The sequence below is a fragment of the Salmo trutta genome, chromosome 23, assembly GCF_901001165.1.
Source record: "Salmo trutta chromosome 23, fSalTru1.1, whole genome shotgun sequence".
In the NCBI taxonomy this organism is placed as follows: Eukaryota; Metazoa; Chordata; class Actinopteri; order Salmoniformes; family Salmonidae; genus Salmo; species Salmo trutta.
Window position 1 is genome coordinate 47,104,431 of NC_042979.1, and position 24,995 is coordinate 47,129,425.

Below are 24,995 nucleotides of genomic sequence, written 5' to 3' on the forward strand. Positions count from 1 at the left end.
ACACACACACACACACACACACACACACACACACACACACACACACACACACACACGACACACGACACACACACACACACACACACACACACACATGTCGAGCTCACACACAGAGCAGATCTACATGGAATTCAGCGCTGATCGCTGGAGTCCTGTGTTCTGTGTTTATGCCAAGCAGCTCGGCGAACACATACCCACCGTGACCATTTCTCTATGTAATTACTGCAGTTCATGGATGGATATTGGCTACGTCCTGACTTAAATAAATATATTTTTAGTCTAATCATGTTTTCCTGTTTTTAGTTCTGGTTCATTTGATAAATATGCATTGTTTTAGCAATTTATCTTGACTGATCAAGTGATCAAAGCAATTGTGGGATGCATTGTTGTATTGTGGATGTTTTCGCTGAATGTCCATGCTTTCCTGTTTTTAGTTCTGGCTCCATCGTGGTTTGATTTATTCATTTGATAGATATGCATTGTTGTATTGTAGATGCTTTCGCATGAATGTCCATGTTTTCCTGATGTTCTGCGGTTGTGGCCAAAGTGTCAAAGGTTTCATATGGTCATTATGGGGAGACTTGTGATGTTCATTTTCATCAAAGACTTTCATATGGACGTTACTTCCCTCGAACCCAAATGTCAAGGTCTATCTTTCTGTGCCATAAACTCATAAACTGTATGTAGATGATTAAATACTGCCCTCCAGTGGAGAGATTACCAATCAATGCCACGTGTTTTTTCTCTCATTGTGTTGAGAGTGTAATGGTAAAACACTAATGTCTTCATTTTGAGAAGAGGTTGTGTTTTCGAGAAACGTCAGACTTTCTGCTATGAATGATTAATCATTGACTTGACGAGTACTGTTGTAGAGTTTTTAATGTCTACGATAACATTGTGGTATTTGCTTCAGGACACACTAATTTATGTTCTTCCTTCAGCCTTGTCTAGCTGTCTTGTGTCCTTAAGGAAATGTCACTTTGACTGAGGAAAAATGAACCAAAGCCTCAACACTGAGATTATCATGAAAAATGGCTTGATATCTATTTGTGTACGTGTTAGTCTCACGTTACCATAGTCCCCTGTCTCACGTTACCATAGTCCCCTGTCTCACGTTACCATAGTCCCCTGTCTCACGTTACCATAGTCCCCTGTCTCACGTTACCATAGTCCCCTGTCTCACGTTACCATAGTCCCCTGTCTCACGTTACCATAGTCTCCTGTCTCACGTTACCATAGTCCCCTGTCTCACGTTACCATAGTCCCCTGTCTCACGTTACCATAGTCCCCTGTCTCACGTTACCATAGTCCCAGGTCTCACGTTACCATAGTCCCCTGTCTCACGTTACCATAGTCCCCTGTCTCACGTTACCATAGTCCCCTGTCTCACGTTACCATAGTCCCCTGTCTCATGTTACCATAGTCCCCTGTCTCACGTTACCATAGTCCCCTGTCTCACGTTACCATAGTCCCCTGTCTCCTGTCTCACGTTACCATAGTCCCCTGTCTCACGTTACCATAGTCCCCTTTCTCACGTTACCATAGTCCCCTGTCTCACGTTACCATAGTCCCCTGTCTCACGTTACCATAGTCCCCTGTCTCACGTTACCATAGTCCCCTGTCTCACGTTACCATAGTCCCTGGTCTCACGTTACCATAGTCCCCTGTCTCACGTTACCATAGTCCCCGGTCTCACGTTACCATAGTCCCCGGTCTCACGTTACCATAGTCCCCTGTCTCACGTTACCATAGTCCCCTGTCTCACGTTACCATAGTCCCCTGTCTCACGTTACCATAGTCCCCTGTCTCACGTTACCATAGTCCCCTGTCTCACGTTACCATAGTCTCCTGTCTCACGTTACCATAGTCCCCTGTCTCACGTTACCATAGTCCCCTGTCTCCTGTCTCACGTTACCATAGTCCCCTGTCTCACGTTACCATAGTCCCCTGTCTCACGTTACCATAGTCCCCTGTCTCACGTTACCATAGTCCCCTGTCTCACGTTACCATAGTCCCCTGTCTCACGTTACCATAGTCCCCTGTCTCACATTACCATAGTCCCCTGTCTCACGTTACCATAGTCCCCTGTCTCACGTTACCATAGTCCCCTGTCTCACGTTACCATAGTCCCCTGTCTCACGTTACCATAGTCCCCGGTCTCACGTTACCATAGTCCCCTGTCTCACGTTACCATAGTCCCCGGTCTCACGTTACCATAGTCCCCTGTCTCACGTTACCATAGTCCCCTGTCTCACGTTACCATAGTCCCCTGTCTCACGTTACCATAGTCCCCTGTCTCACGTTACCATAGTCCCCTGTCTCACTTTACCATAGTCCCCTGTCTCACTTTACCATAGTCCCCTGTCTCACGTTACCATAGTCCCCTGTCTCACGTTACCATAGTCCCCTTTCTCACGTTACCATAGTCCCCTGTTACCATAGTCCCCTGTTACCATAGTCCCGTTACCATAGTCCCCTGTTACCATAGTCCCCTGTTACCATAGTCCCCTGTTACCATAGTCCCCTGTTACCATAGTCCCCTGTCTCACGTTACCATAGTCCCCTGTTACCATAGTCCCCTGTTACCATAGTCCCCTGTTACCATAGTCCCCTGTTACCATAGTGCCCTGTCTCACGTTACCATAGTCCCCTGTCTCGAATGCCAGGAGTCCTGTATGTACTGTAGATTCATCCCTCTCACACATAACAGGAGACAGGTTTCACATAACAGGAGAAAAGCCTAATGCGGAAACAATGACATTAAACATTTCTGTGTTTCAGCCTGAAAGAGGTTCAACAACATCTGGAGCACCTGAGCTGAGTGACTTGGAGGGCCAGAGAAACGAAGTTGAGACAACAGAGAGGCCCAAAACGTAGAGGCTTGTACTGTGAGTACTGTAACCTCTTGGTTGGACTTTTCCATTATGGATAGTCTAGTTTTGTATTGTCTAGGCTCTAGAGGTAGCTCCTCTGTCCAGGCACTGTAATGACTGTGTGCAAATACGCGGTAACATTTTATTTAAAGGGTAGCTTCATAAGGGCTTCATAACACATTCGTAAGAGCAGTGTGTAACCATGTTATCAATGGCAAAGTGTTAGCTATTATGCTAACATGGGTTTTGTGTGTGGACGATGGTGTATGTATGCTAACATGCTAACGTTGTGGCCTGTCTCTGTGGAACCCAGTGGCAAAGTGTTAGCTATTATGCTAACATGGGTTTTGTGTGTGGACGATGGTGTATGTATGCTAACATGCTAACGTTGTGGCCTGTCTCTGTGGAACCCAGTGGCAAAGTGTTAGCTATTATGCTAACATGGGTTTTGTGTGTGGACGATGGTGTATGTATGCTAACATGCTAACGTTGTGGCCTGTCTCTGTGGAACCCAGTGGTTGCTGCTTACCTGGTGGGAGCTGCAGATAGCAGGGGCAGACAGGCTGAGGTTTCAGGAGCAGGTCCTCTATAGGACATACTGAGAGGAGACTACAAGACTTCTCCTACAGGGTCACCCACCACAACATGCAAGGGAAAAGTGAACACGAACACCAAGACAATAATATGGTACGGTTAAAATCTCTCTCTTTCTCTTTCTTCTCCCTCTTTCGTCCCTCTTTATCTCTCTCTCTCTCTCCTGTCTCTCTCTCTCTCTGTCTCTATTTCTCTCTCTCTTCTGTCTCTTTCTCTCCTGTATCTCTCTCTCTCTTTTATTTTTTAATTATTTCACCTTTATTTAACCAGGTAGGCAAGTTGAGAACAAGTTCTCATTTACAACTGCGACCTCTGGTCAAGATAAAGCAAAGCAGTTCGACACATACATCAACAGAGAGTTACACATGGAGTAAAACAAACATACAGTCAATAATACAGTAGAAAAACAAGTCTATATACAATGTGAGCAAATGAGGTGAGATAAGGGCGGTAAAGGCAATAATAAATAGGCCATGGTGGCGAAGTAAATACAATATAGCAATTAAAACAATGGAATGGTAGATTTGACAGTAGATGAGTGTACAAAGTAGAAATACTGGGGTGCAAAGGAGCAAAATAAATAAATAAATACAGTAGGGGAAGAGGTAGTTGTTTGGGCTGTTTACAGATGGGCTATGTACAGGTGCAGTGATCTGTGAGCTGCTCTGACCGCTGGTGCTTAAAGCTAGTGAGGGAGATATGAGTCTCCAGCTTCAGAGATTTTTGTAGTTCGTTCCAGTCATTGGCAGCAGAGAACTGGAAGGAGAGGCGGCCAAAGGAGGAATTGGCTTTGGGGGTGACCAGTGAGATATACCTGCTGGAGCACGTGCTACAGATGGGTGCTGCTATGGTGACTAGTGAGCTGAGATAAGGGGGGGCTTTACCTAGCAGAGACTTGTAGATGACCTGGAGCCAGTCGGTTTGGCGACGAGTATGAAGCGAGGGCCAGCCAACGAGAGCGTACAGTCGCAGTGGTGGGTAGTATATGGGGCTTTGGTGACCAAACGGATGGCACTGTGATAGACTGCATCCAATTTGTTGAGTAGAGTGTTGGAGGCTATTTTGCAAATGACATCGCCAAAGTCGAGGATCGGTAAGATGGTCAGTTTTACGAGGATATGTTTGGCAGCATGAGTGAAGGATGCTTTGTTGCGAAATAGGAAGCCAATTCTAGATTTAATTTTGGATTGGAGATGTTTAATGTGAGTCTAGAAGGAGAGTTTACAGTCTAACCAGACACCTAGGTATTTGTAGTCCACATATTCTAAGTCAGAACCGTCCAGAGTAGTGATGCTGGATGGGCAGGCAGGTGCAGGCAGCGATCGGTTGAAGAGCATGCATTTAGTTTTAATTGTATTTAAGAGCAGTTGGAGGCCACGGAAGGAGAGTTGTATGGCATTGAAGCTCGTCTGGAGGGTTGTTAACACAGTGTCCAAAGAAGGGCCAGAAGTATACAGAATGGTGTCGTCTGCGTAGAGGTGGATCAGAGACTCACCAGCAGCAAGAGCGACATCATTGATATATACAGAGAAGAGAGTCGGCCCAAGAATTGAACCCTGTGGCACCCCCACAGAGGCTGCCAGAGGCCCGGACAACAGAGGCCCGGACAACAGGCCCTCAAGCCGTGATTACACTTGCATTAATAAAGAACGACTGATTAATTAACATGAAACGCAACACAACACGAGGGTTAAAGGGCGACTGCCGTCGAAAAGCAACAAATCCCTTTTAATCGGCCTGTGTGGCATCGACATGGGTCAGAAACATTTATTCTACTGTCACAACTGACTACAAAGTGTAAATAGGATCATTTTTGGTCATAAAGTCAGTCTCATCTAAAATGGAGTTTGGAACATCCGTGCATCATATCAAGGTAAATTAGGGGCTATGTATTTTTTTATTTGAGTGGGCTCCCGAGTGGCGCAGCGGTCTAAGGCACTGCGTCTCAGTGCTAGATTAGTCACTATAGACCCTGGTTCGATTCCAGGCTGTATCACAACCGGCCGTGATTGGGTGTCCCATAGGGTTGGAGCACAATTGGCTCAGCATCGTCTGGGTTTGGCCGGTGTAGTCCTTCATTGTAAATAAGAATTTGTTCTTAACTGACTTGCCTAGTTTAAATAAAGGTTAAATAAAAAGAGTGGGGTTTTTATTTGAAAATATCCATTTACCCACTAACATGGGGTGAACAGCTGCGGTGATTGCTCTCTATTCAATAGCACAGACAGTGAGACAGACCTGGCCAGCAGCTCTGACTTTGTTTACATAAGACAACACGTCACACATTTTTGTCCTTTACAAATACTGCACCAAACACCTTAGTTAGACGTCAAACTGCTCATCCAAAACATATATATAACATATATATATATATATATTTTTTTATTTTTTTTTACAGATTTCTTGAGTTATCTTATATTAATTCTGCGGATTTTGAGGAAGTGAAATAGGCTAGGGGGGGACAATCATCATAAACCAAATGCGGAATCGGTCAGGAAACACACCTCCAAGACTGAAATCTCTTCTTCTTTTTGTTGTTGTTGTTGTTGTAATGAGCAACAGAAAAACACGTGTGCCAATAAGACGTATTCAGTTGATCGTGTGGTTGTCGTCATCCAATCAACTGTGTCTCCCTCCCTGTATGCAAATTAATCTAACCTGCCTTTGACTTCCTCTTGCGAAACAAGCTGTATAAATCAACAGAAAACACTTTTATAGTCAATAGTTTTATACTCTCATCATTACAGACTACTTTTATTATCCAATAATATAAGACCGATTTTAATAGGCTACTGTCCCGATAACCTCGAACTGTCCGCATCCGTAACAAATAAATATTCAGAGAATCTCTCCCCAATCTCTGAAAAAATAAATAAATAAAAGTCACCACACAAACAATCTGAGTTTTGTTGGATGTGACAAAATACAATTAATGCACAGTATAAATAGAATAAATTAAAAAGATACTTAGGCCTTAATGCACACAGGAAAAAACAAAAATAGGTTAAGTTACAGAACAGGCTACGAAGTGTATCTCCAAATGGGTCCAAACAGTTCTGGACAGGATCTTTACGCATGGATGTTTAGTATATTGTTTTTATATTATTGTAATCGTGTATTGTAAATAACCTTTCGTATAGTCCTAAACAGTACCAAAGGGGAGGAGAGGGATATGTTTATCAAAGCAAGCGATGGAAGAAGCAGACTCACCCTGAATGACTGAATAGTCTGTTTTGATTATCAAGCAGAATTATCATCATCATAACACAAACTGTCCCCTTATACCAGTGAATATGGTCCAACTGGTTTCCCTTTAAAACCAATTGATATTTAGTCACCAGCAGGGTTGGAGTAAATTCTAGTTCCATCCAGTCAATACAGGAAGTAGACTGATATTCAAATTTTCCTAATTTCAGTTTACTTCCTGAATTGACTGGATGGAACTAGTATTTCCACCTATTTTACCCTATTGATGAACACATACGGTGTTTCGTAAAAACACATCACTAACTCAACCATAGCATTCCTCATTCCCACGGCAACAAAATAATAATAACATAAAAAATAAATAAATGCAGCTTCAAGAGATACTTTGGGATTTTGGCAACGAGACTCTTCATCTACTTCCCCAGAGTCACGTGAACTCCAGGATACCATTTTTTATGTCTCTGCGTGCAGTTTGATAGAAGTTGCTAACTAGCGCATAGCGCAATGACTGGAAGTCTATGGTAATGTGCTAGCATGCAGACCCACCAGGCGAGACCCAGGATGAGGATTAGTTTCTAGGCCCAAAGCAGCTGCTGGACACCGGCCACTTCATTTATATAAGTAGAATTAGGGTTAGCATTAGTGTAATGTGATTGTGCCTATTTTATTGTTAATTGACAGTTGGTTAAGCTAAGTAATTCATTGGCTAAATGTAAAATGTAAAAAACAAAATGTCACTGCTATGGGTGTTGGAAAGGGAACACCATTTTGTGAAGTGTGTGTGTGTGGTGTGTGTGTGTGTGTGTGGTGTGGTGTGTGTGGTGTGTGGTGTGTGGTGTGTGTGTGTGTGTGTGTGTGTGTGTGTCCTCCGCTCTGTGTTGATGCCCGTTTCCTTTCAATATGCCTGGGTTCAACTCAACACATCAACACCACAGCTCATCTCGTTAATTACACACACACACACACACACACACACACACACACACACACACACACACACACACACACCACACACCACACACACACACACACACACCACACATACACACACCACACACACACACACACCACACACACACACACACACACCACACACACACACACACACCACACACACACCACACACACACAGATAGATAAGCATGGAAAACATGACGTGATTATATTAGACAAACTACCATGCACATTAACTTCAGCCTTCCACACGGTTGTGTCCTCAGCACAGTCTACTGGAGGTATAAGGCCTCTAGTGACTGACTCAGAATGAAGGGTGATGGAGAGAGAGACAGTCTACTGGAGGTATAAGGCCTCTAGTGACTGACTCAGAATGAAGGGTGATGGAGAGAGACAGTCTACTGGAGGTATAAGTCCTCTGGTGACTGACTCAGAATGAAGGGTGATGGAGAGAGACAGTCTACTGGAGGTATAAGGCCTCTAGTGACTGACTCAGAATGAAGGGTGATGGAGAGACACAGTCTACTGGAGGTATAAGTCCTCTGGTGTCTGACTCAGAATGAAGGGTCATGGAGAGAGAGACCGTCCACAGCAGGGCCTTTTCATACTAGCTAATGGTTGACTCCTGCCTCGCCACAGCAGGGCCTTTTCTTGTGATATCAGTCAGTATTTTTTCCAAATTCCAGCTATGAGTGATTGAGCGGACAGGATATTTTATAATAAAAGCAGCCAGGCTTTACCCTTTCCGCCACTGACCTTTAAAAGGAAGATGTATGAATGTAACAGCTACTGAAAACAACGAGTCTAATCCAGACTAAAGAGTCCAGACAGACATCATCGTTACATGCCAAGCCCAACCCTTTTGTCCCACTGTGAGAGTAGGGTGAAGTTGCCCCTGATCTTGAATCAGTTTTTCTTTGTTGCATTTCCCCCCTACTAACGCTTACGGTTAGGATTAGGGGGAAGCTGATCGTAGATCTGTACCGAAGGGAAACCTCACCACGGAGCCCCACCGCGCCTGTGATGAAACCACTGCTGTTAACGAGACAAAGGGAAGTATCCAACTCTAGCGTGACTGCAGAGCAAGGCAGGAACCGGCCGCACCAGAAGGACGTCGTCTAACTCCTAGTACTTTGACCCGCTCTGGGAGCGTTAAAGACCTGATCCACAAGTTCTCAGGCACAGAGAACAGAGAACCTTTATCAGCCATGGAGAATGGCTCACCGGTTCCGTCAGGAGCGGAATCCCTGCCCGAAGACACTAACCGACCAATCAGGATGTCCACAGCCAGGACTGAGGAGGTACTGGCCAATCAGAGCTCTCTGTCCAACCCAAATCACTCTCAGTAGTACCACAGTACAGACCTAGAGCCCAGTCAGGATGTCAACAGCCAGGACTGGCACCACAGAGACTGAGAAGACAGTGGTCAAGTCCACCTCCCATTCCCAGTCCAAACCAGGCATTCCCAGAGAACCAGAACCCGGTGGCTTCTATTAAAGTGTCCACTCCACACAGAGAGTTTCAACTCAGTCCAACCCATCCTGAGGGGGCTGAAGACGTTCTCCTCTCACCCCAGCAGTACTTCAGACAGTCACTCCCAGAAGAGCCAGGGACAGAGCCAGGGACGGAGCCAGGGACAGAGCCAGGGACGGAGACAGGGACAGAGCCAGGGACGGAGCCAGGGACGGAGCCAGGGACGGAGCCTGGGACGGAGCCAGGGACGGAGCCAGGGACGGAGCCTGGGACGGAGCCAGGGACAGAGCCAGGGACAGAGCCAGAGCCAGGGACGGAGCCAGGGACAGAGCCAGAGTGGCAGAGCCAGGGACGGAGCCAGGGACGGAGCCAGGGACGGAGCCAGGGACGGAGCCAGGGACGGAGCCAGGGACGGAGACAGGGACGGAGACAGGGACAGAGCCATGGTGGCAGAGCCAGGGTGGCAGAGCCAGGGACGGAGCCAGGGACGGAGTCAGGGACGGAGCCAGGGACGGAGCCAGGGACGGAGCCAGGGACGGAGCCAGGGACGGAGCCAGAGACAGAGCCAGGGACAGAGCCAGGGTGACGGAGCCAGGGACAGAGCCAGGGACAGAGCCAGGGACAGAGCCAGGGACAGAGGCAGGGATGGAGCCAGGGACAGAGCCCCGACTCTAGAATGGGTAAGTAGGCTACTTTATAGGGACAAGAACTGACCAATCACCGATCGCTTGTCACCCGAGACCACGTCCCCCAGCGATCACGCTCTGCATGAAGATCAACACAATATTGCATCCGCAAAATTCTGTCCACGCGTCGACAAAAGCAGTCAATAAATGATTGCATATGCACCCTAACCCTTGCGTCTAACGCCAATGTACTGACTCAAACTAATGGCTTGTTCCTAACCACAGCATGCTATTTCATGTGTTGGATTACTCAGTGGCTTCTGCTTTTCTGTGTGAGAAGCTGTCGGCTGTTAATGAGGTTGTCACCACTCTGCTGTATGATGATGCCACACTGATGTTCACATCACAGCCTCGCATGTCTGTTCAGCGTAATTCACTGGTTGATTTGAACATGATACAATCTCAGATCTCGCAGCTTAATAACATACGGCACCTTCAAACACTCCCTGTGCAGTGCTGCTCTCTCTCTCTCTCTCTTCCCCCTCTCTCTTCCCTCTCTCTCTCTGTCTCTCTCTCTCATCTCTCTCTCTCTCTGTCTCTCTGTCTCTCTCTCTCTCTGTCTCTCTCTCTGTGTCTCTCTCTGTGTCTCTCTCTGTGTCTCTCTCTCTCTCTCTCTTCCCCCTCTCTCTCTCTGTCTCTCTCTCTTCCCCTCTCTCGCTCTCTCCCCCTCTCCCCCCTCTCTCTCTCCATCCCTCCATCCATATATTTAATATCTTCTTCTCCTCCTCCAGGAATCACACTTTGATCCCAACAAGCAGCCTGAAAGTCCCCCGTCTGAGAACGAGCCCTCCAATCCAGTCAAAGTCCGCCAGAACCCCAAATATCAGCTGTTTCTGGATGGAGAGATGATTGGGAACGGATCCAGGGATACAAATGGAACGTCTGGGAGAGAGAACGGGAACGGGAGAGAACCCAAGAACAGTTCCCGTTGGGACAGCGCTAGCTCCAGATTCGTGCCAAACTTCCGCGGGTCCTTGGAGTCTCTTGCCTCTCGGGACTGGGACACCATGTCGGACAGGGTGAAGGCCCGGGGACTAGGGGTCACATAGGGCTGGTACTGGGGACAGGGGAATCACACAGGGCTGGGGACCAATAACAGGTCTGGTGCTTGGGCCTGCAGGGGCCAGGGGATTCATTCAGGGGTGGTGGGTGGGGCCAGTACTGCTAGGGCCCCAAGAGAATCAGACATGGCTGAGGGACAGTATTAGGGCTGGGGCTTGGGCCTTCAGGGGCCATTTCTGACAAGGACCACCAGAGACCGAGATGGGGGAATGGGGGCCAGGCAAACGACATGTTGTCCACCTACTCTAACTAAACCGATCAGCACCAGATGCTGCCTGTAGACTTAAGCAGATCAGCAACTGTCTGTCTGCTCCAACTGCTGTACTGTAGGAACATGGTGTGAGCCCCCTTAGACCTGGCCTTTATGATGCAGTGCCACCTACTGGTTTACAACAGGCTTTACAATAATATCAATATTAAAATCCAGATTGGAATTGACCATAATGTTATTACAAAGACAACATTTTTTGGAATCTTAATGTTTTTATTTATGTGTTTTATCAATGGAATGTTTCTATGTGTGTTGTCTAGGTGGGAGGTTTTGAGAGTCCACCCAGGGTGTTCAACAGTCCCTACGCTACAGCGGCTTCCACGGAGTACACCCCTGGCATGAACCGGATGTCAGAGCAAAAGGTAAGACACTCAGCAAAATGGGATTATGTGCTACAGAAACAAATGTTTTTTGTTGTCTTAGAGAGCAAAGAATGATGATATTATTGTACAGTGGCTTGCGAAAGTATTCACCATCCTTTGCATTTTTTTTGTTGCCTTACGACCTGGAATTAAAATAGATTTTTGGGGGGTTTGTATCATTTGATTTCCACAACATGCCTACCACTTCGAAGATGCAAAATATTTTTGGGGAAACAAACAAGAAATCAGACAAAAAAACAGAAAACTTGAGCATGCATAACTATTCACCCCCCAAAGTCAATACTTTGTAGAGCCACCTTTTGCAGCAATTACAGCTGCAAGTCTCTTGGGGTATGTCTCTATAAGCTTGGCACATCTAGCCACTGGGATTTTTGCTCTATCTTCCAGGCAAAACTGCTCCAGCTCCTTCAAGTTGGTTGGGTTCTGCTGTGAACAGCAATCTTTAAGTCATACTACAGATTCTCAATTGGATTGAGGTCTGGGCTTTGACTAGGCCATTCCAAGACATTTAAATGTTTCCCCTTAAACCACTCAAATGTTGCTTCAGCAGTATGCTTAGGGTCATTGTCGTGCTGGAAGGTGAACCTCCGTCCCGATCTCAAATCTCTGGAAGATTGAAACAGGTTTCCCTCAAGAATTTCCTTGTATTTAGCGCCATCCATCATTCCTTCAATTTTGACCAGTTTCTCAGTCCCTGCAGATGAAAAACATCCTCACAGCATGATGCTGCCACCACCATGCTTCACTGTGGGGATGATGTACTCGGGGTGATGAGTTGTTAGGTTTGCGCCAGACATAGTGTTTTCCTTTATGGCCAAATAGCCTCATCTGACCAGAGTACCTTCTTCCATATGTTTGAGGAGTCTCCCACATGCCTTTTGGCAAACACCAAACATGTTTGCTTATTTTTTTCTTTAATCAATGGCTTTTTTCTGGCCACTCTTCCATAAAGCCCATCTCTGTGGAGTGTACGGCTTAAAGTGGTCCTATGGACAGAAACTCCAATCTCCGCTGTGGAACTTTGCAGTTCCTTCAGGGTTATCTATGGTCTCTTTGTTGCCTCTCTGATTAATGCCCCCCTTGCCTGGTCCGTGAGTTTTGGTGCGTGGCCCTCTCTTGGCAGGTTTGTTGTGGTGCCATATTCTTTCCTATTTTCAATAATGGATTTAACGGTGCTCCGTGGGATGGTCAAAGTTTCAGATATTTTTTTTTAACCCAACCCTGATCTGTACTTCTCCACAACTTTGTCCCTGATCTGTTTGGAGAGCTCCTTGGTCTTCATGGTGCCCCTTGATTGGTGGTGCCCCTTGCTTTGTGGTGTTGCCAACTTGGGCCTTTCAGAACAGGTGTATATATACTGAGATCATGTGATAGATCATGTGACACTTAGATTGCACACAGGTGGACTTAATTTAACTAATTATGTGACTTCTGAAGGTAATTGGTTGAACCAGATCTTATTTAGGGGCTTCATAGCAAATACATATTCACTCACTACTTTTCTGTTTTTGAATTTTTTGAAACAAGTTCTTTTCATTTCACTTCACCAATTTGGACTATTTTGTGTATATCCATTACATGAAATCCAAATAAAAATCTATTTAAGTTACAGGTTGTAATGCAACAAAATAGGAAAAATGCCAAGGGGGATGAATACTTTTGCAAGGGACATGACTATTATTGTAAAGCCCATTTACCTCAGTTTGACTACCTTTTTCTATTTTTCCTTTCTCTATCCATCTCCCCTCTCCCCGTTCTCTCCCTTCCCCTCCCCTCTCCCCGTTCTCTCCCTTCCCCTCCCCTCTCCCTGTTGGCTCCCTCCCCTCCCCTCTCCCTGTTCTCTCCCTCCCCTCCCCTCTCCCTGTTCTCTCCCTCCCCTCCCCTCTCCCTGTTCTCTCCCTTCCCCTTGTTCTCTCCCTGTTCTCTCCCTTCCCCTTGTTCTCTCCCTGTTCTCTCCCTTCCCCTCCCCTCTCCTTGTTCTCTCCCTCCCCTCCCCTCTCCCTGTTCTCTCCCTCCCCTCTCCCTGATCTCTCCCTTCCCCTTGTTCTCTCCCTGTTCTCTCCCTTCCCCTCCCCTCTCCCTGTTCTCTCCCTTCCCCTCCCCTCTCCCTGTTCTCTCCCTTCCCCTCCCCTCTCCCTGTTCTCTCCCTTCCCCTCCCCTCTCCCTGTTCTCTCCCTCTCCCTCCCCTCTCCCTGATCTCTCCCTTCCCCTTGTTCTCTCCCTGTTCTCTCCCTTCCCCTCTCCCCTCTCCCTGTTCTCTCCCTTCCCCTCCCCTCTCCCTGTTCTCTCCCTTCCCCTCCCCTCTCCCTGTTCTCTCCCTTCCCCTCCCCTCTCCCTGTTCTCTCCCTCCCCTCCCCTCTCCCTGTTCTCTCCCTCCCCTCCCCTCTCCCTGTTCTCTCCCTCCCCTCTCCCTGTTCTCTCCCTCCCCTCCCCTCTCCCTGTTCTCTCCCTCCCTTCCCCTCTCCCTGTTCTCTCCCTTCCCTCCCCTCTCTCTGTTCTCTCCCTCCCCTCCCCTCTCCCTGTTCTCTCCCTCCCCTCCCCTCTCCCTGTTCTCTCCCTCCCCTCCCCTCTCCCTGTTCTCTCCCTCCCCTCCCCTCTCCCTGTTCTCTCCCTCCCCCTCTCCCTCTCCCTGTTCTCTCCCTCCCCTCTCCTCTCCCTGTTCTCTCCCTCCCCTCCCCTCTCCCTGTTCTCTCCCTCCCCTCCCCTCTCCCTGTTCTCTCCCTCCCCTCCCCTCTCCCTGTTCTCTCCCTCCCTTCCCCTCTCCCTGTTCTCTCCCTCCCTTCCCCTCTCCCTGTTCTCTCCCTCCCCCTCCCCTCTCCCTGTTCTCTCCCTCCCCCTCCCCTCTCCCTGTTTTCTCCCTCCCCTCCCCTCTCCCTGTTCTCTCCCCTCTCCCTGTTCTCTCCCTCCCCTCTCCCTCCCCTCCCCTCTCCCTGTTCTCTCCCCTCTCCCTGTTCTCTCCCCTCTCCCTGTTCTCTCCCTCCCCTCCCCCTGTTCTCTCCCCTCTCCCTGTTCTCTCCCCTCTCCCTGTTCTCTCCCCTCTCCCTGTTCTCTCCCCTCTCCCTGTTCTCTCCCCTCTCCCTGTTCTCTCTCTCCCCTCTTCTTTTCTCTCTCTCCATTAGATGCAGGAGGTGATGTCTCCAGCCACGTCAGAGCTGAACCTGTTCAACAGCTACAACAGCAGAAGTAGCAGCCCTGTGCTCTCCTTCACCTCGGCTGCGACCTCCTCACGTGCACGCTTCTCAACCTTCGACTCTCTCAGGAGGCGGGACCAGCCGGTGAGTGGGCGGAGCAATAATATGGGGTTAAATAACCATCTCAGTAACATATTTGTATGCCTTTTGACACATTATAAAAGGCTCATAATATATCTAATAGCGGTGCTACTATAGTATACGTCTGTATGACTGACCCCATCACCTGGTTCTTCCAGGTGATGCCAAGCCAACTCCCCATACGGTCCACAGTGTCGCCTGTTGCTATGCCCAACAAGAGAGACTACATCGAGGAGCTGACCAGACAGATGGATGCCTGTCAGAAGGTGCAGTATGAAGACTCTCTCACACTCTCACTCACTCAGTCACTCACTCAGTCACTCACTCACTCAGTCACTCACTCAGTCACTCACTCACTCACTCAGTCACTCACTCACTCAGTCACTCACTCACTCATTCTCTCACTCACTCACTCAGTCACTCACTCACTCAGTCACTCCGTGTCCCCCTCCTTCCCACAGAGGAACCAGTTCCTGGAGGCGGAGAGCATAGAGATGGACAAGGAGAGGAACCAGATCAGGTTGGAGATGAGAGGCCTGTTGGTGAACAACGAGGACCTTCACAGAACCAACAGTACCCTGCAGGTGTGATGGACTACAATTCCCAGAATGCTCTGTGTAACAGATCTAGATTTGATCTCAGTAAAGATGTTACCTGGGTACTAATCTGTTTGTGCCTTGATGACACTCCTTGACACTCCATGTCATGGCAAGGAGTGTCACAAACAGACTGGTACCCAGGCCAGTAAAAGAGGTTCTTGAAGCTAACGTAATGTCCTGTCTTCTTATCAATCCAAGACGGAGATGAACAGGATGAGGGTGAGGATGGTAGAGTTGGAGAGAGAAAACACGGCCATGACGGAACGCTTCAGAGTTATGGAGGTAGGCTACTGGACTACACAGAAACTACACTGTTTTAATCTGGACTGGACTACACAGAAACTACACTGTTTTAATCTGGACTGGACTACACAGAAACTACACTGTTTTAATCTGGACTGGACTACACAGAAACTACACTGTTTTAATCTGGACTGGACTACACAGAAACTACACTGTTTTAATCTGGACAACACAGAAACTACACTGTTTTAATCTGGACTGGACTACACAGAAACTACACTGTTTTAATCTGGACAACACAGAAACTACACTGTGTTCATCTGGACTGAACTACACAGAAACTACACTGTGCTCATCTGGACTGAACTACACAGAAACTACACTGTGTTCACCTGGACAACACAGAAACTACACTATTTTTCATTTGGACTGGACTACACAAACTACACTATTTTAATCTGGTCATAACTACACAGAAACTACACTGTGTTCATCTGGACTGGACTACACAGAAACGACACTATTGTTAATTTGGACTGGACTACACAGAAACTACACTGTGTGCATCTGGACTGGACTACACAGAAACTACGCAATTTTTTATCTGGACTGGACTACACATAAACTAAACTGTTTTTTAATTTGGACTGGACTACACAGAAACTACACTGTGTGCATCTGGACTGGACTACACAGAAACTACACTGTGTTCATCTGGACTGGACTACACAGAAACTACACTATTGTGCATCTGGACTGGACTACACAGAAACTACACTATTGTTCATCTGGACTGGACTACACAGAAACTACACTATTGTTCATTTGGACTGGACTACACAGAAACTACACTCTTGTTCATCTGGACTGGACTACACAGAAACTACACTATTTTTCATTTGGACTGGACTACACAGAAACTACACTATTTTTCATTTGGACTGGATTACACAGAAACTACACTATTTTTTAATTTGGACTGGACTACACAGAAACTACACCATTTTTCATCTGGACTGGACTACACAGAAACTACACTGTGTTCATCTGGACTGGACTACACAGAAACTACACTATTGTTCATCTGGACTGGACTACACAGAAACTACACTGTGTTCCTCTGGACTGGACTACACAGAAACTACACTATTGTTCATTTGGACTGGACTACACAGAAACTACACTCTTGTTCATCTGGACTGGACTACACAGAAACTATACTATTGTTCATCTGGACTGGACTACACAGAAACTACACTATTGTTCATCTGGACTGGACTACACAGAAACTACACTATTGTTCATCTGGACTGGACTACACAGAAACTACACTGTGTTCATCTGGACTGGACTACACAGAAACTGCACTGTGTTCATCTTGCTGAGACTCTGCCATAGAGCTGAATAGAAGGATTATCTTCCAACACACAAGCTCCTACTTTCATTTCATTTCTAGATAGATATTAGTGGTTGTGTTTTCTAAGTGTTGAAACACGGAGGATGTCTCTAGAGAGCCGATCTCATGTATGTTTCTTTCAGACTGAGCTGACCGAGGCCAGGGCCCAGATGCTGGAGGCCAACACTCAGGAATATGCCTTCAACTTCCTGCAGCAGTCTCTGAAGAATAAGATACAGGTCGCTGAGGTACAGTACAGGCTTCTCCATAATCAGATTCTACCACAGACCTGTCAGTCAGTTAGCTGGGCCTATTCTACCACAGATCTGTCAGTCAGTTAGCTGGGCCTATTCCACCACAGACCTGTCAGTCAGTTAGCTGGGTCTATTCTACCACAGACCTGTCAGTCAGTTAGCTGGGCCTATTCTACCACAGACCTGTCAGTCAGTTAGCTGGGCCTATTCTACCACAGACCTCAGTCAGTTAGCTGGGCCTATTCTACCACAGACCTGTCAGTCAGTTAGCTGGGCCTATTCTACCACAGACCTGTCAGTCAGTTAGCTGGGCCTATTCTACCACAGACCTCAGTCAGTTAGCTGGGCCTATTCCACCACAGACCTGTCAGTCAGTTAGCTGGGTCTATTCTACCACAGACCTGTCAGTCAGTTAGCTGGGCCTATTCTACCACAGACCTGTCAGTCAGTTAGCTGGGCCTATTCTACCACAGACCTCAGTCAGTTAGCTGGGCCTATTCTACCACAGACCTGTCAGTCAGTTAGCTGGGCCTATTCTACCACAGACCTCAGTCAGTTAGCTGGGCCTATTCTACCACAGACCTGTCAGTCAGTTAGCTGGGCCTATGTTTTTGCCCTGCTTGCGTGAGCCCCTCTGTGCATCCAGAAATGGCACCCTAATCCCTACCATGACCCTGCTCAAAATTAGTGCACTATGTAACGAATAGGGTTCCATTTCAGCCCCAGCCTCTGTGTCTGTCCTACACCATGTCCCCTATAGGAGGCGCTAGAGAAGCAGACGCTCCATGCCCAGGGGCTGTCAGAGAAGCTGTGGCTGTCTGAGAGACAGTTGGAGGATCTCGAGGTGGACAAGGAGACACGGGACAAGAAGAGATCAGAGCTCAGCGACACTGTCTTCAGACTGGAGACTGAGGTACAGTACTGCTCACTTTACACACCTATAATGTAGCTACAAGGGTTGGGGGGAATTCCATTAATTAAACTCAATTCCCTTTCAAATTCAATATTTAAATTCTTTTTTACCTTTATTTAACTAGGCATGTCAGTTAAGAACAAATTCTTATTTTCAATGACAGCCTAGGAACAGTGGGTTAACTGTCAGATTTGTACCTTGTCAGCTCAGGGATTTGAACTTGCAACCTTTCGGTTACTAGTCCAACGCAGCATAACCACTAGGCTGCGCTGCCGCCCCAGGATGGGATGGGTACAATGGGATGGATGGGTACAATTCAATATTATCCCCAACAATTCCACAAATTCCAATTTTAATTCAATTCACTATGGCTTTCAGGCAATATAGAAATACAAGTTCAAATGATTTTAAAACAAATCTTGCAGTCAATTTTTTATTTGAAGTGCATTCGTTCCTTTAACTGCATTTGAAATAAACACATATTACATTTCAATTAAATTCCAAAAGAATGTATTTTACAATTTCAATTCCATTACTTGAACATTTTTGAAATTCGAATTGAATTCAACGTAAATCCTCCACTTTTGAATTGAATTTATTTATCTTGAATTGGAATTGACCACAAGCGCGGTAGCTACCTACGTTTCAAATAGTTATATCCCCTTTACTAACAGTAGGAGTGGAGGATTCAGAATCACAAGCAACCAGGACTTCAGGAAAATATGAACATTTTGGGAAAGTATATGAAGTATGTAAAGGCGTATGTATTCCTGGATGGGTACAGGATGGGTACAATATGGCTACAATATGGGTACAATATGGGTACAGGATGGGTACAATATGGCTACAATATGGGTACAATATGGGTACAGGATGGGTACAATATGGCTACAATATGGGTACAATATGGGTACAGGATGGGTACAATATGGCTACAATATGGGTACAATATGGGTACAGGATGGGTACAATATTGGTACAGGATGGGTACAGGATGGGTACAGGATGGGTACAATATGGGTACAGGATGGGTACAATATGGGTACAATATGGGTACAGGATGGGTACAATATGGGTGCAATATGGGTACAGGATGGGTACAATATGGGTACAGGATGGGTACAATATGGGTACAATAAGGGTACAGGATGGGTACAGGATGGGTACAATATGGGTACAGGATGGGTACAATATGGGTACAATAAGGGTACAGGATGGGTACAATATGGGTACAGGATGGGTACAATATGGGTACAGGATGGGTGCAGGATGGGTACAATATGGGTACAGGATGGGTACAATATGGGTACAATATGGGTACAATAAGGGTACAGGATGGGTACAAGATGGGTACAGGATGGGTACAATATGGGTACAGGATGGGTACAGGATGGGTACAATATGGGTACAAGATGGGTACAGGATGGGTACAATATGGGTACAGGATGGGTACAATATGGGTACAGGATGGGTACAATATGGGTACAATATGGGTACAGGATGGGTACAATATGGGTACAATAAGGGTACAGGATGGGTACAATATGGGTACAGGATGGGTACAATATGGGTACAGGATGGGTACAATATGGGTACAGGATGGGTACAATATGGGTACAGGATGGGTACAGGATGGGTACAATATGGGTACAGGATGGGTACAATATGGGTACAAGATGGGTACAGGATGGGTACAATATGGGTACAAGATGGGTACAATATGGGTACAATATGGGTACAGGATGGGTACAATATGGGTACAGGATGGGTACAATATGGGTACAATAAGGGTACAGGATGGGTACAATAAGGGTACAGGATGGGTAGAGGATGGGTACAATATGGGTACAATATGGGTACAGGATGGGTACAGGATGGGTACAATATGGGTACAGGATGGGTACAGGATGGGTACAGGATGGGTACAATATGGTACAGGATGGGTACATAGGGTACAGGTGGGTAACAATATGGGTACAGATGGGGTACCATGGGTACAGGATGGGTACAATATGGGTACAGGATGGGTACAGGATGGGTACAATATGGGTACAGGATGGGTACAATATGGGTACAGGATGGGTACAGGATGGGTACAATATGGGTACGATATGGGTACAGGATGGGTACAGGATGGGTACAATATGGGTACAGGATGGGTACAATATGGGTACAGGATGGGTACAATATGGGTACAGGATGGGTACAGGATGGGTACAGGATGGGTACGATATGGGTACAATATGGGTACAGGATGGGTACAATATGGGTACAGGATGGGTACAATATGGGTACAGAATGGGTACAGGATGGGTGCAATATGGGTACAGGATGGGTACAATATGGGTACAGGATGGGTACAATATGGGTACAGGATGGGTACAATATGGGTACAGGATGGGTACAATATGGGTACAGGATGGGTACAATATGGGTACAGGATGGGTACAATATGGGTACAGGATGGGTACAGGATGGGCACAATATGGGTACAGGATGGGTACAGTATGGGTACAATATGGGTACAATATGGGTACAGGATGGGTACAATATGGGTACAATATGGGTACAATAAGGGTACAGGATGGGTACAATAAGGGTACAGGATGGGTACAGTTTATGTGCGTGACATGCTGGTCTCTCCCTCCACAGCTAGAAGAGGCTCTGCAGAAAGCCACCCAGGCGACAGCAGAGGTCAGTCTGCAGCAGAAGCTACGAGATGACGCCCTGCTGAGGGTAGAGGACATGGAGGAGAGTTTACTGGAGAGGAGTCAGGAGCTGCAGATAGCCCAACAGACTCTCAGCCGCCTACAGGGACAGGTAAAATACTGACCAGGGTTGTAAAGGCTTTATAGCTAGAGTTAGAGGGTTAGAGGGTTAGAGGGTTAGAGGGTTAGAGGGATAGAGGGATAGAGGGTTAGAGGGTTAGAGGGATAGAGGGTTAGAGGGTTAGAGGTTAGGGGGTTAGAGGGGTTAGGGGGTTAGAGGGTTAGAGGGTTAGGGGGTTAGAGGGTTAGAGGGTTAGAGGGTTGGGGTTAGGGGGTTAGAGGGTTAGAGGGTTTAGGGTTAGAGGGTAGAGGGGTAGGGGGGTTAGAGGGTTGGGGGTTAGAGGGTTAGAGGGTAGGGGGTTAGAGGGTTAGGGGTTAGAGGGTTAGAGGGTTAGGGGGTTAGAGGGTTAGAGGGTTAGGGGGTTAGGGGTTAGGGGGTTAGAGGGGTTAGAGGGTTAGAGGGTTAGAGGGTTAGGGGGTTAGAGGGTTAGAGGGTTAGGGGGTTAGAGGGTTAGAGGGTTAGAGGGTTAGAGGGTTAGGGTTAGGGTGTTAGAGGGTTAGAGGGTTAGAGGGGTTAGGGGGTTAGAGGGTTAGAGGGTTAGGGGGTTAGGGTTAGAGGGGTTGGGGTTAGGGGGTTAGAGGGTTTAGGGGTTAGAGGGTTAGAGGGTTAGAGGGTTAGGGTTAGAGGGTTAGAGGGTTAGAGGGTTAGGGGGTTAGAGGGTTAGGGGGTTAGAGGGTTAGGGTTAGAGGGTTAGAGGGTTAGAGGGTTAGAGGGTTAGAGGGCTAGAGTTAGAGGGTTAGAGGGTTAGGGGGTTAGAGGGTTAGAGGGTTAGAGGGTTAGAGGGTTAGAGGGTTGGGGTTAGGGGGTTAGAGGGTTAGGGGGTTAGAGGGTTAGAGGGTTAGAGGGTTAGAGGGTTAGGGGGTTAGGGGGTTAGAGGGTTAGGGGGTTAGGGGGTTAGAGGGTTAGAGGGTTAGGGGGTTAGAGGGTTAGGGGGTTAGAGGGTTAGGGGGGTTAGAGGGTTAGAGGGTTAGAGGGTTAGGGTTAGGGGGTTAGGGTTAGGGGGTTAGAGGGTTAGAGGGTTAGAGGGTTAGAGGGTTAGGGGGTTAGAGGGTTAGGGTTAGGGGGTTAGGGTTAGGGGGTTAGAGGGTTAGAGGGTTAGAGGGTTAGGGTTAGGGGTTAGAGGGTTAGAGGGTTAGAGGGTTAGAGGGTTAGGGGGTTAGAGGGTTAGAGGGTTAGAGGGTTAGTGGGTTAGAGGGTTAGGGTTAGAGGGTTAGAGGGTTAGAGGGTTAGGGGGTTAGGGTTAGAGGGTTGGGGTTAGGGGTTAGGGGGTTAGAGGGTTAGGGGGTTAGAGGGTTAGAGGGTTAGAGGGTTAGGGTTAGGGGGTTAGAGGGTTAGAGGGTTAGGGGGTTAGAGGGTTAGGGTTAGAGGGTTAGAGGGTTAGAGGGTTAGGGTTAGAGGGTTAGAGGGTTAGAGGGTTAGGGGGTTAGAGGGTTAGAGTGTTAGAGGGTTAGAGGGTTAGAGGGTTAGGGGGTTAGAGGGTTAGAGGGTTAGAGGGTTAGAGGGTTAGGGGGTTAGAGGGTTAGAGGGTTAGAGGGCTAGAGTGTTAGAGGGTTAGGGTTAGAGGGTTAGAGGGTTAGGGTTAGGGGGTTAGAGGGTTAGAGGGTTAGAGGGTTAGGGGGTTAGAGGGTTAGAGGGTTAGAGGGTTAGAGGGTTAGGGGGTTAGAGGGTTAGAGGGTTAGGGTTAGGGTTAGAGGGTTAGAGGGTTAGAGGGTTAGAGGGTTTAGAGGGTTAGGGGGTTAGGGGTAGAGGGTTAGGGGGTTAGAGGGTTAGGGGGTTAGAGGGTTAGAGGGTTAGAGGGTTAGAGGGTTAGGGGGTTAGAGGGTTAGGGGGTTAGAGGGTTAGAGGGTTAGGGTTAGAGGGTTAGGGGGTTAGAGGGTTAGAGGGTTAGGGTTAGAGGGTTAGAGGGTTAGGGGGTTAGAGGGGTTAGAGTGTTAGAGGGTTAGAGGGTTAGGGGTTAGAGTGTTAGAGGGTTAGAGGGTTAGAGGGTTAGGGGGTTAGAGGGTTAGGGGGTTAGAGGGTTAGAGGGTTAGAGGGTTAGAGGGCTAGAGTGTTAGAGGGTTAGGGTTAGAGGGTTAGAGGGTTAGGGTTAGGGGGTTAGAGGGTTAGAGGGTTAGAGGGTGGGGGGGTTAGAGGGTTAGAGGGTTAGGGGGTTAGAGGGTTAGAGGGTTAGAGGGTTAGGGTTAGAGGGTTAGAGGTTTAGAGGGTTAGAGGGTTAGAGGGTTAGGGTTAGAGGGTTAGAGGTTTAGAGGGTTAGAGGGTTAGAGGGTTAGAGGGTTGGGGGGTTAGAGGGTTAGAGGGTTAGAGGGTTAGGGGGTTAGAGGGTTAGAGGGCTAGAGTGTTAGAGGGTTAGAGGGTTAGAGGGTTAGAGGGTTAGAGGTTAGGGTTAGAGGGTTAGAGTGTTGGGGTTAGAGGGTTAGAGGGTTAGGGGGTTAGAGGGTTAAAGGGTTTAGAGGGTTAGGGGGTTAGAGGGTTAGAGGGTTAGAGGGTTAGGGTTAGAGGGTTAGAGGGTTAGAGGGTTAGAGGGTTAGGGGGTAAGAGGGTTAGAGGGTTAAAGGGTTAGAGGGTTAGGGGGTTAGAGGGTTAGGGGGTTAGGGGGTTAGGGGGTTAGGGGTTAGGAGGGCTAGAGGGTTAGAGGGGTTAGAGGGTTAGGGGGTTAGAGGGTTAGAGGGTTAGAGGGTTAAAGGGTTAGAGGGTTAGAGGGTTAGAGGGTTAGGGGGTTAGAGGGTTAGAGGGTTAGAGGGTTAGAGGGTTAGAGGGTTGGGTTTAGAGGGTTAGAGGGTTAGAGGGTTGGGGTTAGGGCTATATATGTTGTCAGGTAAGATGGTAGATAACTGTATGTGTTGTCAGGTAGGATGGTAGATAACTGTATGTGTTGTCAGGTAAGCTGCTAGATAAACTGTATGTGTTGTCAGGTCTCAGATAAGCTGATAGATAAGGAGCGTTCCCTGGAGGAGGAGATCCAGCTGAGAGAGAAAGTTCAGCTGCAGTGGAAGCAGGCAGAGAGGAGCGTAGAGGACCTGACGATTGAGCTACAGACTGCTGCACAGACCAAGGAAGACCTGGTCAAACAGCTCAAACAGGCTCAGGTTGGTACACAGTTGTCCTGTTTACACCTGGTTCTAACATCCTGTCCTTTGTCCTGATCTTTGTCCACATTCTGATTGTGCCCACATTTGTAGACAGGTGTAAATGATTAAAATATGCATTGTGATCTGATCACAGCACAGCAAAGAGAGGACCTAGTTTAGATACCATCTAGACAACATACCATCCCAGAACAGCCATAAGACTACAGTTCACAGTTAACATACATACACAGACAAGTCACCTGAACTCATGTCATTCTGGGTTAATGAAGTAGTATTTATGCAAATCCCTTAATTAAATCTATGTGCTCCTAATCTTAATCTAATCTTCACTGTTTAATCTCATTAGAAGATGATTTTTAGAAGAGCGGAGAGCGAGAGAGTCGACTGTATGAACTGTGGGGGAGATACTGTAGATGTAGAGACAATAGACAGTATGAACTATGGGAGATATACTGTAGATATAGAGACAGTAGAGGAAAAAGCTACAGATAAACTTACTCACATGTACAAACTTCTGCGTCAACTTTCTCTTTGGAGTCAATGCAGGGTTACTATAAAAGCACTTTATGAATGGTTGACTGGTTGATGTGTTTCTCCAGGAGAAACTGTTCGATCTTGAGAACGACCTGGAGGAGATGCAGGACAGTGAACAGAGATGGGCCAGCAAGCACAAGAGAGCCATCGAACAGGTCTGTCTTGTCTGTCTGTCTACACCTGAGCTCTCACTCCTTACTGTTGTAATGTGCTCACTTTCAATAACCCACAAATCACTTTCACATGAGCATCTACTTGCTGCGTACTTCCTTGAATGATCCCTGGCCAGAACTAATTCAATCCTAAAGTCCATCCACAGAGAAAGACAAGGTTGTTTAAAGGTTTGTTGTAGTAGTACCTTGA

The 24,995-nt window shown here is 47.2% G+C and overlaps 1 protein-coding gene across 3 annotated transcripts in view; it reads left to right on the forward strand.

Annotated features, from left to right (window-relative positions):
- LOC115160160 (cingulin-like protein 1) overlaps nt 1–24,995 on the forward strand; it is an 85,197-nt gene that overhangs the window by 49,531 nt on the left and 10,671 nt on the right. For 2 of the 3 annotated variants that reach the window (XM_029710532.1, XM_029710531.1), the window contains 13 exons: nt 2,782–2,888; nt 3,389–3,560; nt 10,519–10,806; nt 11,381–11,482; nt 14,623–14,778; nt 14,934–15,041; nt 15,237–15,359; nt 15,573–15,656; nt 17,157–17,261; nt 18,028–18,180; nt 20,833–21,000; nt 23,922–24,095; nt 24,698–24,787. In XM_029710532.1, coding sequence (XP_029566392.1) covers nt 3,519–3,560; nt 10,519–10,806; nt 11,381–11,482; nt 14,623–14,778; nt 14,934–15,041; nt 15,237–15,359; nt 15,573–15,656; nt 17,157–17,261; nt 18,028–18,180; nt 20,833–21,000; nt 23,922–24,095; nt 24,698–24,787 — 1,593 coding nt within the window. In that variant the 5' untranslated portion in view covers nt 2,782–2,888; nt 3,389–3,518. Of the gene's footprint in view, nt 1–2,781; nt 2,889–3,388; nt 3,561–10,518; nt 10,807–10,837; nt 11,187–11,380; nt 11,483–14,622; nt 14,779–14,933; nt 15,042–15,236; nt 15,360–15,572; nt 15,657–17,156; nt 17,262–18,027; nt 18,181–20,832; nt 21,001–23,921; nt 24,096–24,697; nt 24,788–24,995 lie in introns of those variants that run through there. The other variant, XM_029710533.1, reaches the window with a different exon arrangement.